General features: G+C 42.2%; 2 protein-coding genes across 7 annotated transcripts in view; both read left to right on the forward strand.

Annotated features, from left to right (window-relative positions):
• Positions 1–13,052, forward strand: part of PTAR1 (protein prenyltransferase alpha subunit repeat containing 1) — a 183,559-nt gene extending 170,507 nt beyond the window's left edge. Inside the window, exon 7 of the mRNA XM_073345208.1 lies at positions 12,974–13,052. Coding sequence (XP_073201309.1) covers positions 12,974–13,052 — 79 coding nt within the window. The remainder of the gene's footprint in view (positions 1–12,973) is intronic.
• APBA1 (amyloid beta precursor protein binding family A member 1) overlaps positions 13,027–15,310 on the forward strand; it is a 97,792-nt gene continuing 95,508 nt past the window's right edge. For all 6 annotated transcript variants that reach the window (XR_012159082.2, XR_012159080.2, XR_012159079.2 and 3 more), the window contains exon 1: positions 13,027–14,181. Coding sequence is in view for 2 of the 6 variants with exons in the window: in XM_073345184.2 (XP_073201285.1) it covers positions 13,027–14,181 (1,155 nt within the window). In the remaining 4 variants the exon portion in view is untranslated. The remainder of the gene's footprint in view (positions 14,182–15,310) is intronic.

Genomic DNA, 15,310 nt, shown 5'->3' on the forward strand with positions numbered 1-15,310 from the left:
TGGTCTTGGGCAGGCGACCTGATATATACCTTCCTGCAGACCGTCCTAAAAATCAAAAGGGACAAAGCCAATGTCGTCATGATTGCCCCTGCATGGTCTTGCCAGCATTGATTCAGCATGCTCATGGAGTTGGCAGCAGCACTCCCGTGGATACCTCCCAGATGCTCAGATCTACTCTCTCTTGATCACGGGAACCTCACCTCTCTCCACCTCACAGCGTGGATGGTGCATGGCTGAACCCAGACTAGCAGGCCTGCTCTGGTCAAGTCCAGCGCATTCTGTTGGAGAGCACAAAACCCTCCACTAGAGTGACTTACCTGGCAAAGTGGAAGCGCTTCTCCTGCTGGGCTTTGGAGTGGAGGATCTCCCCATCTCAGTCTTCTCTGCAGTCCATTCTGGACTGCCTGCTTCACTTGAAACGTCAGGATCTAGTCTTCTCCTCGATCAAGGTGCACCTGGCAGCCATCTCTGCCTTTCATCCCCGTGTCCAGGGCAGATCGGTAATCGCACATGAAATGACGATCAGGTTTCTTAAGGGCCTTGAAAGGCTTTCTCCCACCGGTCTGGGATCTGGTGCCCCAATGGGACCTTAACCTAGTCCTCTCTAAACTCACTGGCCCTCCCTTTGAGCCTCTGGCCTCCTGTTCTCTTTCACATCTGTTGTGGAAGGTTGCTTTTCTGATCTATCATTTCAGCAAGGCGAGTCTTTGAGATTAAAGTCCTCACGTCGGCGCCCCTGTACATAGTGTTCTACAAGGACAATTTTCAGTTGTGTCTCCACCCTGTCTTCCTACCAAAGGTGGTGTTGCCTTTCCATGTTAACCAGGACATTTTCTTTCTGGTGTTCTGCCCAAAGCCTCATGCGTCCAACGAGGAGAGGAGTTTGCACATCTTGGATGTCAGACAGGCTCTCAGGGGCTTTCATCTTGGATTACTACCAGCATCTGTACTTGCTACCAGTTGGCGTAGGTTGTACCTCAACCGATAGTGACGGCCCATTCAACTAGAGCTCAGGCGTCGTCAGCAGCCTTCCTGGCATGAGTCCCTATCTAGGATATCTGCAGGGCTGCAATGTGGTTGTCGGTGCACACCTTCATGATCCACTACGCCGTCACCGAACAGGCCAGGGATGATGCTGGCTTTGGCAGAGCTGTGTTGTAATCAACACATCCATGAACTCCTACCTGCCTCCGGAGATACTGTTTGGGAGTCACCTAACATAGAATGGACATGAGCAAGCACTCGAAGAAGAAAAATGGTTACTTATCTTCCGTAACTGTTGTTCTTCGAGATTGTTGCTCAGGTCCATTTCATGACCAGCCGTCCTTCCTCTCTGTCGCAGTTCTGGCAAGAAGGAACTGAGTGGAGGGTGGCGTGCCACTCCAGAGGGTGCCAGAGCCAGTCCTCTACAGATAGTACTGAGGCAAAAACTTTCGGTGAGCATACACACCTAATATGGAATGGACGTGAGCAACACATCTCAGAGAACAACAGTTACGGAAGGTTAGTAACCATGTTTTCATTTTCCAGTAAAGTAATCTTTGGGACCCAACCCAGCTATCGAATATTACTTCCACTGGTGCGTGATCTGACATTGTAATAGTGCCAATTTCTGCAGATCCTGTCTGCTTCATTAAGGATTTAGAGATCAGCTTTAAATCTATTCTAGTATATAACTGATGAGGGTGTGAATAAAATGTGTGATCTCTTTCCTCAGGGTGTAGTTCTCTCCCACAATCTGAGAGGTTGAATTGTTGGCACAGAGAAGTCAATGCTGCACCTGCTTCCCTATCTCCCATGTCTTTTTTTATCTGTCCCAGTAAGGAGTTGGTGTGCAACTGAAGTCTCCTCGAAGTATAATTTTCCCTTTCCCAAAGCATTGCAGTGCTGTAAAGAAGTCCTTCAAAAAGTGTTTTGTGTTTGGTTGGGAGCATGCCCTGAGCCACCTGTTGTTAATAACCCAGCAATTGTGCCCTTCAGTAATACAAATTGTCTCTCCTTAGCCTTAAATTTATGTTTATTGTCAAAAGGTACATGTTTAGTAAATATTATGCCCACTCTCTTTTTCTTGTTTTAGCTGAACCAAAATATGGCTTGGTTTCTGTTTGTAAACTTTCATATGTAATTCTTGTATTAATCTTCCCTTGCCTCTAAATTTCCTTCCTCTCTTCTGCATTACCCTTACTCTAAATCCACAAATGAACTACCAGCATAATATGTAAAACAATCCCCAAAGGACTGTGCTCTGCTGAACCCCAAACCCCTGTACTCTCCCCATAAGCACTTGGACTGCTTCTCTTGCAGTCCAAGCAAGGTACATTCTCCACCAATGGGACCTTGAGGCTCTCTGTTATAGATGGATTGCCATCTGGTCATTTGAGTTAGGGGGAGGAGAGCGTTTACAGAAAACTCTTAAAGGCTCTTCCACTTCTCCTTTCTATTTTCTCCAGTCTCCTCCAACCTTGAAATCCCCTCACTCCCCTCTTATTGTCCTTTATTTCCTCTGTTTTAAAGTACAGAACACAACTATTACTGATCACCCCAATTGTATTCAACTTTATACTATTTTCTTTATAACATTAACGTAGTTATTGCTTAGATTAAGGCTTTCATTTTAACAACATCCCTTGTTCCTTTTCCATTTAGCAGGAAAGATTTTAGAAGGAAAAAAATCCCTTCTTTGACAATGTCTTAGATGGTACTGAAGTTGGTAACAACTCCCCCCCCCCCAATTGACAGTAATTTGAGATGTTCTGGAGCTGTCATTGAAGTCCAGTCCCGTTTCCTAAAAAGACAAAACAAGACAGACACACACAAAAAGGGAGAAAAAAAAGAACAGCACAAATAGAAAATGTAGCTTCTGTCTCTGAGGTTGACTCTCACTAGCAACCTTACTGCTGAAAAAGCACTGGCATAGCATACAGTTTAATCAGCTACTCAGATCTGGCAAACTTGTACCAGCATCGGCTGTTTCGGACATTTTATTTAGCTGCCTCTTTTTGGTCACAGGCTTACAGCAGGTTTGCAAAATGATTAAATGTCTAAAAGTTGATATACTGCCTTGTGAAGTTGGCGTTGCCAATCTGGTTCCTTTCACCTGCTCTAAATTCATATTAAAAGGGGCTAGGGTTGAACTGTATAGGCATTGAAGAGTCTATCTTTTTAATAAGCTGTTACATTTGAAAATGGCTGTGATTTTAATATATCTTCCCTTTCTACCTCATGGTGTTTTGCTTGCACTTTACAAAGGTACAGAGAAATTGCTCAAACAAACCAGTATTTTCTAAACTTTCTCTAAATAATTTAAGCAGATTATCAGATGCAGTAGATGCATTTATGAGCATATGTTTGAACTGTAACAACAACAAGGGCGAGTCTGGATTGTCAAACAGATCAGCATTCAGGCTGAAGTACCAGCAAATGTGTAAAACTTAAACCAATTGTGAAAGGTCAAGTGTGAGTATTTGCTTCAGGTTGCGGGGCTGTCTGTAGGCAAGGACTGGCCTGTCTCCCAAGATTTGTGAGAGTGTTGGGTCATCCTTTAGGATAGGTTGTAGATCCTTAATAATGCGTTCGAGGAAATAACAGAACGCCAGTAGCCGTCACCTTCAGCCCCCAACTAAAACCCCTCCAACGCATTATTAAGGATCTACAACCTATCCTAGAGGATGACCCAACACTCTCACAGATCTTGGGAGACAGGCCAGTCCTTGCCTACAGACAGCCCCGCAACCTGAAGCAAATACTCACCAACAACCACATACCACACAACAGAACCACTAACCCAGGAACTTATCCTTGCAACAAAGCCCGTTGCCAATTGTGCCCACATATCTATTCAGAGGACACCATCAAAGGGCCTAATAACATCAGCCACACTATCAGAGGCTCGTTCACCTGCACATCCACCAATGTGATATATGCCATCATGTGCCAGCAATGCCCCTCTGCCATGTACATTGGTCAAACTGGACAGTCTCTACGTAAAAGAATAAATGGACACAAATCAGATGTCAAGAATTATAACATTCATAAACCAGTCGGAGAACACTTCAATCTCTCTGGTCACGCAATCACAGACATGAAGGTCGCTATCTTAAAACAAAAAAACTTTAAATCCAGACTCCAGCGAGAAACTGCTGAATTGGAATTCATTTGCAAATTGGATACTATTAATTTAGGATTAAATAGAGACTGGGAGTGGCTAAGTCATTATGCAAGGTAGCCTATTTCCTCTTGTTTTTTCCTACCCCCCCCCCCCAGATGTTCTGGTTTAACTTGGATTTAAACTTGGAGAGTGGTCAGTTTGGATGAGCTATTACCAGCAGGAGAGTGAGTTTGTGTGTGTATGGGGGTGGGGGGGGGGGATGTGAGAAAACCTGGATTTGTGCTGGAAATGGCCCACCTTAATTATCATGCACATTGTAGGGAGAATGGTCACTTTGGATGAGCTATTACCAGCAGGATAGTGAGTTTGTGTGTGTGGTTTTTGGGAGGGGGGTGAGGGGGTGAGAGAACCTGGATTTGTGCAGGAAATGGCCCAACTTGATTATCATGCACATTGTGTAAAAAGTTGTCACTTTGGATGGGCTATCACCAGCAGGAGAGTGAATTTGTGTGGGGGGGTGGAGGGTGAGAAAACCTGGATTTGTGCTGGAAATGGCCCAACCTGATGATCACTTTAGATAAGCTATTACCAGCAGGACAGTGGGGTGGGAGGAGGTATTGTTTCATATTCTCTGTGTATATATAAAGTCTGCTGCAGTTTCCACGGTATGCATCCGATGAAGTGAGCTGTAGCTCACGAAAGCTCATGCTCAAATAAATTGGTTAGTTTCTAAGGTGCCACAAGTACTCCTTTTCTTTTCGCTATTTGAAGGATCATTCGTCCATATATCTTTTGAATATTCCACTGCCAAATTTTGTTTCCTTTTTGTGTATTCAGAGGGTGTGTGTGTGTGTCCCTGCCTCCCTGTGAAGTTAAGGCATGAAGTGAAAACATGGTCCCATTGAAGTTAATGAGAGCTTTGCCAAAACGCTGATCATGTACTAGTCATCAGAGTCCGATTTTGGCAGTAATGCTGTCTCAGATAAGGACCATTATACCACTCTCACTAGGTGTTGGAACACCCTTCGGTTTCAATGGAAAGTGTGCAATGACTGAGGTCAGTCAGGATTAACATTATGACTGCAGAGTCTAGTAGGAGAAGGGCAGAGCTGTCTTATAATTGGTAAATGTGTCAGGAAAATTAATGCACAGGGTTATGGATTTAAAGTGCTCTCTGTTTTAAAAAAAAATTATAGGTGGTTTTTTATTTGTTTTAGGATTCATTAAGGAATAACATTGACAGCAAGTCCATATTTTACAGACACGCATGCATGCATGCATGCATACACAGATAATAGTGGGAATAACCTCTGTAGTTAAGGTTGCGTAATTGGTTTCTGCCTCTTTTCATTATAACTTAATGACATTTTCAGTGCTTGCCCAAAGATGACTCTTCTCAGAAAGTTCTGAGCAAAAATGGGTCACCTGTTTTTGAGTGAGCTGAGTGTATAAGAAAATGCACTTTTTCCATAATCTTATCAAGAGCTTTGCAGCCCCAAATCACTGAGGATAAAAACTGAAATTTGGCAGGAAAACAGCATTCGCTGAGAAGTACCACCTTTTAAGTGCTCTGATGAAAACTGGTTTTGATTTCAGTTATGACTAGTGAAAACCACTCTCAATGTGTGCATAGTACATTTTGAGTGGGGTCTTCCTATGCTTGTAAAGTTCACAGCTAAGGAAGTCTGTGGTGCATATGATCTGAGTCAAGGAGTCACTTAGCCTCTGAGTGAAATCCTGAGCCTATTGATGTCAGTGGCAAAACTTCAAAAGGGCCAGGATTTCACTGTCTCAGCCTTTGGAAAAGAGGGTTCCTGCACAGGACTTGAATAATTTACCTACTAGCCTATGGTCTAAAACTGAAAGTCATGGTTAAATGTACATGTGCCAGCAAGCCCTCTGCAATTTTTAAGGCATAAAGCAGTTCTGTATTACTTTTGTGTTAGTGCATTTAATTATAACAGTCAATTAACCTTCTATTTAATACATATTTAAAATCTAACTTACGACATCTCTTTTCCTTTTTTTTTCACCTTTTCTTCCCTTTCTTTCTCCACTTTATTTTTAATTCTTTTCTTTTCCCTATAACTGATCTTGGTACATCTCTACCTGTCTTGTTTTCAGTGTGTGTTTCCTCCTTTCCTGCACCTGTTTCTCCTTTTCCTGTTCCCCATTTATTTGTCATTGTGTCAGAGTCCACAGAAACTTTTTTTTTAATTTTTCCAATTGAAACTTACATTCTGCAGCAATTGATGACAGTGACCCAATAAAGTTTTCCTACTCATCAGTGGGGAGGGAATGGTTTAAGCTCTTCTTCTACTCCGGTCCAGAAGAGAAGCTGATGGGGGGAAAAAACAGAAAAGAGGAGATTGAGCCCCAAGAACTGAGGGAAGCTAGGGGATTTGGGTGGGAGCCATTGAGGCAGAAGACTGGTTAGCACAGAAAACTTTGTGCCCTGCCTTAGGTTTTCCACAATGTAGAGAAATGTAAGTTCTGGATTTAACATGTTCCAGGCGCTCCCCAGCTCTTGTGGAAAACTTTGTGCACAGCCACTTAAATTTTGCATGTGCAACCTTTACTTTACTTTATCATTTTCTGACCTTTAGGTGCATAACTGTGCAGCCTCAATGTTCTCAAACTAAGTTTTTAAAATGGAATAATTATTATGGTGGATACATTTCTAGGTTGCTATGTTTTTGACACACGGTGAATGGGGTCAAATTTCCACAGGCTTACTTCAGGTATCTTTGGGAAGTGATCCCTTTTATCATCTTATTGACCTCTCACACAGAAGGAGAAAGCAATCAGGTTTCCCAGATAGGTAGTCATTTGAGATGAGAGAGAGGTTACCCAACAGTAGAGGAAAAACTCATTAGAATTCCATCAAAGGAGTCATTGCAGATAGTATAAAATTCTCAGCCAGTGAATTACCTTCATTTTGGTGATAAATACAAGTGAACCCCCTTTTGAAAAAGGAAAGTCGAAAAAAACCCATTGAAGGAATAGGCCTGTTAAAGAAATATTTTGTGTTCTCCAGAAGTGATGAAACACACTGGCATACTTTTAAATAGCTACATTCCTGGTTAAAAAATAAACAGGTTTTTTTTTTTGGTTGTTTTTTTTAAAGCAAATTATATAAGTAAAACTTCCATTGCACTAAAAGGCATAATACAATATAAAACTGTCTTGTTGAAGAAACTGATCCTTTTTTCAAAATATCTGTCTTTTGTGGAAGTTGATGAATTTTGTTGCTTATGAAAGTGAAGGACTGATGATACTGCTGGAGCCTAGCAGAAAGCAGGCAGCTGCTTTGCAAAATTCCCTGGGCATCTGGGCGAATTTACCTTGCTCCTGAGTTCTAACATCCGTGCTCTACGAGTCCAGGGTCCTTCCTGGGATAGTGTGATTTGTGGTTCTGGATAAATATGCACTAAAAGGAGCTAATCTTAGAAATACCAAAGTCCTATTTACCTGCAAACTCAGCCAGGCTAGTGCACTAAACCACTTCTCCTCTGAGACACATTGAGAAATAGGTCCATTGAATGATTACGTTTTCTGTGCTACAAATGAAAACATTTAATAATACAAGCATGTGAATATCTGTGATGGAAACAAGCTTATTAATATGCAAAACCTCAATGCACTGAACCCAGGTAGTTTTTCATCATTCACAGTGGGGGGAGCACATGGGAGCGGGTGTATAAATTCTTGATTCCATTTAATCAATAATTATCCTCATGAGAGGGAGGATGTATGGGCAGATTCAGTGTAGCTTCAAACGAGCGAAAAAGGGCTGTTTTAAATATCAAACTGAGAGCTCTCATGAAAGTAATCCTGAATTGAAGGAAAACCATGTTTACTATAGAGCAGAATGCTTCTATGCCACTTGTTTGTGTGTGTGATGGAAGAAAGGATTAAAAATGCAGGCATTGAAATATTTTTACGTGGCCATTTGGGGTTCTGTTCTCTCCTCGGTGCATTTGTTGCTCTCATTAGCATGTTGATTGACGTTACCTTGAATTGAGATGACAGCACACCCTTTAGTTTTAAGTGAATCAATGCTGTTGTTTTTTTAAAAAAAAAAATTTCATATAAAATAGAAGAGCGCTAAACTGGAGTTTTATCACAATCTCTCTTTGAAACATCCAGATGCTTTAAAAATGTGTAGAGATTTATTCGTTAATTTTTTCGTTTTACAGTTGAGAACATAGCTTAACCTTCAGTGAGAAACCAGTTGCACCAGCAATCAAACTCTGATTTCTCTGTTACGGAGACAAATCCATCCATCAGGGTTTGAGTGCAGAGCTAGGAGTGCTTAGGAAGCACTTTCCCATATGCGCCTGATTATTAGAGCACAGCTGCTCCTCTGGGAAATTAATGTGAGACTGCTGCATTTTTCAGGAGTATAGCATGTCTTTATTTCCAGGGCCGTGGGACCTCTGTTGCTTCTCTTCTCTCCTGTCCTGTAACACTGTGGCATTTCACTTAAAGTGGGTGTTTGGAGGTGAAGTTTTTTTCTTGTGGGAACCTGATGAGAACAATCAGAATGGCTTGTATCAGCATGGGGAGAAACTTGTTGTTGGCACCAGAAATCTGATTATTCACTGTGCCTTCTAGCCACCAAAAGTGACTTTCTGTGTTTGCTCGAATTAAGTTCTGAGCTAAGGACCTAGGGTAACATTTTCAAAAGGGCCTAAGTGACTTAGAAGCCTAAGTCGCACTGAAAGCCAGTGGGGCTTGAGCTCCGAAGTAACTTACTTATTTTTGAAAATATTACTCCCAGCTGCTGTTTTTGTCAGTAAGACCCTGTGAAATATTCACGATTAAATTTTAAAAAGCTTTACGTTTGTGGTTTCCATATTTTTTTTTACTTGGGGATAACTGAGATAATTTTGCAAAGCAAACAAAATCAATAAATGCCATGAGTTTTTCAGTGAAAATGGGACCGTTTTTGAGTGAAAATTCACTTTCAGTCAAAAACAATCATATGTTTGAGTGAAATGAAAGCTTTCAAAATTTCAACATATGAAATTTTATTCTGAAGATCGATTTTTATATCAAAACACAGTTTCACAAGCTTCACTTCAGAAACCTCCATTTCACAAAAGCAAAATGTTGAGGCCTCAGAATGGCCTATAACAACATTTCAAGTGATATTTTATATTTTTTAAATAATTGCTGTTTCTTATAGCTGCACCTGTCAGTGATTCTGTCTGGTGTACCCCAGAATATTGAAATTGGTTTGGACTTTGTGCATTTAAAATGGAAGTCAGTTATTAGATATTGTCTGAGGGCCTGTGTAGACAAACAGCATGCAGCAAACTGGGAGTTAAGTCTACCTTGTGTTAGTCTGCCATGCACTAACTGTCCATCTGGATCCTTCTGTTGCACAGTAAAAGTTTCCTAGCGAGCTTTGATCTACTCCATTTGAAACAGGAGTAGATGAAAAAGGGTCCTAATTCACTAACTTTTTCTGTATGATATACTCACATTTGTTAAAGCACTTTGAAATCTACAGATTAAGGGGGGTGTTTTCAAAACCACTTAGTGTTGGCCTTCCTCTGTTCCCATTGAAATAAGTGACAGTTGTTCCATTGACTCAAAAAGAGCAGAGTTAGGTTAAAACTTCAGGTGATATTTTCAAAAGCGTGAAGCAGTTTCATTAGAGTTATTTTGTATCCATGGTTAAGATGGAAAGATGTCCATTATCAATTTCACGTTTCCTTGACTAATGTGGATCTAATTCTCTGTGTTGGACAGAAAATCTGTAATAGATTCATAGAAATCATACATGGAAAATACATTTCTTTGCCACTGGAGGATTCTTGTTCACATACTTTTGACTAACACTCCTGCATTTTCTAATATTTCTAATGAAAAAGTGTCTTGCATGGTGTATTTTTCTTTTTCTGCTGTGTTTAAAATCCTTTTGGACGAAATGGGGTTATTTTTGTATGTGGTATCTTCACCTGCTCAACCACGTTTCACGTGATTTCTTTACAAATTGTTATTTAACAATTAGTTTGCAATTACATTATAATTTAACATTAAACTTATTCTTTAAAGTAGAAGTAACACACATTGGAGGCTGAAGACAACATGCTAGATTCGCTCAGGCCTTACACTGGCATAAACTCTGGTGGTAGAAAGTCTGTCCGAAGATCGGGGCCAAGATTCTTTTTCAAATGGCTAATTTTTTGGGTGCCTTATCTTTTCAGTTCCCACTTTGAGACACATGCACCGGCTTCAGTACATTTGGCACAAATTCTACATTATATGTGTGTGAAATATTTTTATTGATATCTGACACACATTTATAGTACCTTCAAATTACAAATGTTCTGGCTAATGGGCACCTTTCCCCCTTACGCTGCATTCTTGTGAGTGTCTTCCTCTCCTCCCCTTCCCCTCCCCTTTTCTGGGCTCTGAATAGTTATTTATTATTTATTTGAGGGCCTCTCTAGTAATTATGTGATTGTGTTTGGCACAAAAATAATCCATGAAATGAAAATGTGATGTATGGCTTCATATGGCAAGTGTCATGGTTATGGATTTAATTAAGACCACTCCTTATTTTAGAAAATACACTGAGACTAGAATACTGCAGTGTAGCAGAATCCTTGTGTTGTTTACATTGCCACAGTCTCCATTTGGTTTGACTCACTGGGCTCTGCTTGGTACAGCACCCAAGGGAGAGAGAATGGTGGTCAAAGGTGATATGCTCCCTTTATGCCTTTCCATTTCTGGGACTGGTTTGGGGGCCCTTTTATACGCTAGCACAAGTTAACTGCTCCAATTTCCCCTGTGGCCACAAGAGCTGCCCAAAATGCCACCAGGTCAGAGAAATGGTGGATGGGGTGGCATAGGGCCATGAATCCTTGAGAGCTAACTAAACGAGCCACAAAGCTGGCTTATGCTGCCAGACTGGTCGCGGCAGGGGCCAGCATCTGGTGAAATATTGCCAGTTACAAAATGCTTAAAAATCATGAATCATACTGAAAAATATTGCTTTGTCTTTTGGTCTGCCTTCTGAGTTTTAAGCTCCTTAACTCCTAACCAGGACAGGGACCCCACTTACACAGGCCAACGCCACCAATCACCTGTACACTAAACCCAATAACCAAAATTAGACCAAGTATTACAGCCTACAGGAGACAACACTGTTCTGTACCATCAGGAGAGAATAGGAGGGCCTGAGGTGCACCAGTGCTTAAGGCCCCTGCAATGAGAAGGAATTAATTAAATTAGATTAACATCGGCAAGTGACCCACATACCATGCTGCAGAAAAAGGCACACACAAAAATCCAAACCCAAGGTCACTGTCAATCAGACCTGGGGAAAATTGCTTCCCAACCTCACATATGATGATCAGTTAGACCATGAGCATGTGAACAAGAACCAGCCAGCCAGCACCTGAGAGAGAGAATGCTTGGTCCCACCTCAGAACACTGGCCCACCCCATCCAATGTCCCATCTCCAGCCAAGGCCATCTTGGATGCTTCAGAGGAAGGCGACCAAAAAAACCCCAGAATACACTGAGAGTGCGGGAGGGCGGAAATCTATTCTTGACCCCTGCAGGCGGTTGGCTGAAGCTCTGGAGCATGAGCTCTTAGGAACGTAAGACATGAACCGGAAGTGACGCTCAAGGCTGCTGAGCCTTGGCTCTCACCATCACAAGCAACTTTTCTAAACTCTGAGTTGGAGGAATGGTCATTCTTTTTCTCCTCATCCTCTTCCCCTATCATTCTCATGCTTCTCTGTCCCCTGATGCTCTTTCTCACCCTCCTGCCCTCTTCCCTTTTACACATTCTACTTCAGTCTCCTCTTTCATCCATCTGCCCCTTAGATTCAAATGTCCCTCACATTTTTCCTCCCTTTCTTTTCATTCTTCTGCCCCCTCATATTTTCTGTCTTTGCTCCCCATAATATTTTGTTTCTTGTTGGACTTCCTCCCTCTGTGCCTCCTCATGTTCCTCTGCCTTCTTGCTGTTCTCACTGTCCTTCTCCTCCCCACATTTCCCTGTTCATCTCTCTTTCTCTTTTGCCTTTCACATTGCCCTAACCCTCCTGCTATCCCATCACTGTCCAGATCACCACATCCTACACACTTACAGTACTTCCCTGTCCCCTCGCTGTCACTCACACCATGTATTGAGAACAGGGGCCAGCAATCTTCACTGAAGACAGCCTTGTTTCTCTCCTGTTGAAAGCAGTGGGAGATGGCAGCCATATGGAATATGAGCAAAAGTTGACAAGAGGGCTACAGGACAGCAGCAGATCATGCGCAGCCTTAAAAAAATCCCTAAAAAACCCACATAAAATTGAGACACAACATTGGGAGAGCTGGCAAACATGCTGACTGCCAGTGTGCTATGTACGCTGTGAGCGCATGCTCTCACTCTTTGAACAACGATAGAATTTGTTCGTCTAACAGAACACAGAAGATAGAGCTGTGCTTCGGTGCTATATGTAATAAAAACAGAAAACTTCCCATTTTTGCATTTGAAGGGTCAGATTTTGGTTTCAGATACTGCAGACTTGCACCAATGTAATTACATTGCAATAACTAGAATTAATAAATTTTACAGTGGTGTATCTGAGATTAAATTCTTTCCCATAGAATACATCTATAAAAATGTAAATTCTACAGTTCCCCTGGGGTCATGAACCACAGTTCAGGTGTATGATGCTGGTGTAGACCGTCTGCATTACCATCCATTGACTCTGGAGCCAAGAAGGCCATGTATGTGTCTGCTGGAGAAGAAGAGATGCCTTTTGTTGCCACAACATTATATATCAAATCACATGACTTTGTAATCACCGTGGTACTTTATAATCAACTTTCTTTTCTTCTTTCTTTCCAGCCTCGGTAGACAAAATGTCAATAGAATAAGTGGCCTACATTCCAGACCTGGCCATGAACCATTTGGAGGGACCACCTGAGGGGAAGGTGAATGACGAGCCAGCGAACGGAGAGGTGAACGAGTCAGTGGAGGCTGACCTGGAGCACTCTGAGGTGGAGGAGGAGCAGCAGCAGTATGCTGCTTATTACCCGAGACATGCCAATGGCAGCCACGAAGGACAGTCTGGGCAGGAGGAGGAGGGGATGCTGGCTCGGTCAGCCAGTACTGAGAGTGGCTTCCACAATCACACCGATACTGCCGAAGGGGATGTCATAGCCACAGCAGAGGATGGCTATGACACAGACAGAGTTCAGGAAAATGAGGATGAGAGCGCCTATGCAGTGCAGTATAGACCTGAATCTGAAGAGTACACAGAAAATGCCGAGGCAGAGCATGCTGAGGCCCTTCAGACCCGAACTCTACCTAACCACTTACACTTTCACTCCATTGAACACGAGGAAGCCATGAATGCTGCCTACTCGGGGTATGTCTACACTCACGGGCTCTTCCACCGAGGGGAGGACGAACAGTACGCTGAGCCCTACGCCGACTATGGACTGCAGGAGCACGTGTATGAGGAGATAGGAGATACACCTGACCTGGATGTCAGGGAGGGTCTACGACTCTATGAGCAGGAGAGGGAGGAAGCTGACAACTATCGCAAGGAAGCTCTGGGTGCCCGCCTTCACCACTACGATGAACGGTCCGATGGAGAGTCTGACAGCCCTGAGAAGGAGGCGGAATTTGCTCCTTATCCAAGGATGGATAGTTATGAACAAGAGGAAGATATTGATCAAATTGTGGCTGAGGTCAAACAGAGCATGAGTTCTCAGAGCCTGGACAAAGCCGCTGAAGATATGCCAGAAGCAGAACAGAACTTGGAATGCGCCCATACTCCCGGTAGTGGGACTCTTGAGAGCAATGGTCAGCTCCCAGCTGGCTCCAAGCCCACAGTCAACTCAGGAGAGTCAGTGCAGAGATACAGCAAGGAAAAAAGGGATGCGATATCTCTGGCTATTAAAGATATTAAAGAGGCTATTGAGGAAGTGAAGACAAGGACCATTCGTTCTCCTTACACCCCAGATGAACCAAAAGAACCCATCTGGGTGATGAGACAGGACATCAGCCCAACCAGGGATTGTGATGATCAGAGGCCACTAGATGGAGATGTAAGTATATGAAGCTATTAGCTTACTTGCTACAAGTGAAGGAATGAAGAATACATAACATACATATGTCTGTCTCTCTCTTGTGCACACGCACACACACGTGCACTCTCTCACACCCATGGTAAGGCACACTATGCTTGTGTGGCTCATTCTGTTCCTGTTAAGTATTTAAAGCTTTACCTATTTTAATTCTGTATTTTAAAGGATGCATAAGTAGTGGACCTTTGTCTTATCGATGGGCCATGTTAATCCTTCGTGAAACGCCACAGACATCAGTAGAGTTACACCAGAGATGAATTTGCCACAAAAGGTTTGATTGCTCTCTTGCAGAAACAAGTGATATTATTACATTTTTCCAACATTTGTTGACTAACTGATTGGTTAGAATGGCCATTCAGTTTATCTCGGACTATAAGATTCTGCAGGCTCCCATCAGTTATGGGTTTGCCAACTACAAGAAAGTGCAAATTTACAACACTGTTAGTTTAATTGTAAAATCGAATCACCCTCATGTTTGAACTATATATTAAAGGTTATTTCTTCAAGTGTACAGTCTATTACAGGGTTTGAACTACCTTATCTTTAGACAATGTACCCAACTTGCGTCAGGATCAGCCCAGAACTGCTCAGCTTATACTCGTTGCCATGTACAGTTAGTTGTCCGTGTTAAATTTATGGCTTCTCTGTATTTCTTCCTCTTATTTTAATAGTTTTCAAAACAACTTTTAATCTTATTAAAATGTATGCCTGAAATGGAGGGGGCCAGTAGATAAAATCAGTAGGCTAAAGTCATCCCTGAAGTAATACAGTTAATGTCAGCCAAGTTTTATCCCAGGGATGAATGCGGCCTAAAACTGTGTGTGTGTCAATTCTCTTTAATTCCTATGGAATCCTTTCTTGGTGTCTGCTGCTGTTGGTGGTAAAACCATGTATAGTTTAATCTTCTAGCTTCCAGTTTAAATAAAAATTAAATATTAATGGCCTTACATGCTTCCATCCATTAAACCCTGAACACCTCAGCCTTGCTGTAATATCAGCATGGAGTTTGGAATATGAAAAAGTGATGTGATCTGGCCAAGATAAGTAGCCTTCATGTTGTTGTTCTTTCTTGGAAGACTGTCAGAAATCC

The sequence above is a fragment of the Lepidochelys kempii genome, chromosome 5 (genome assembly GCF_965140285.1).
Source record: "Lepidochelys kempii isolate rLepKem1 chromosome 5, rLepKem1.hap1, whole genome shotgun sequence".
NCBI lineage: Eukaryota > Metazoa > Chordata > Testudines > Cheloniidae > Lepidochelys > Lepidochelys kempii.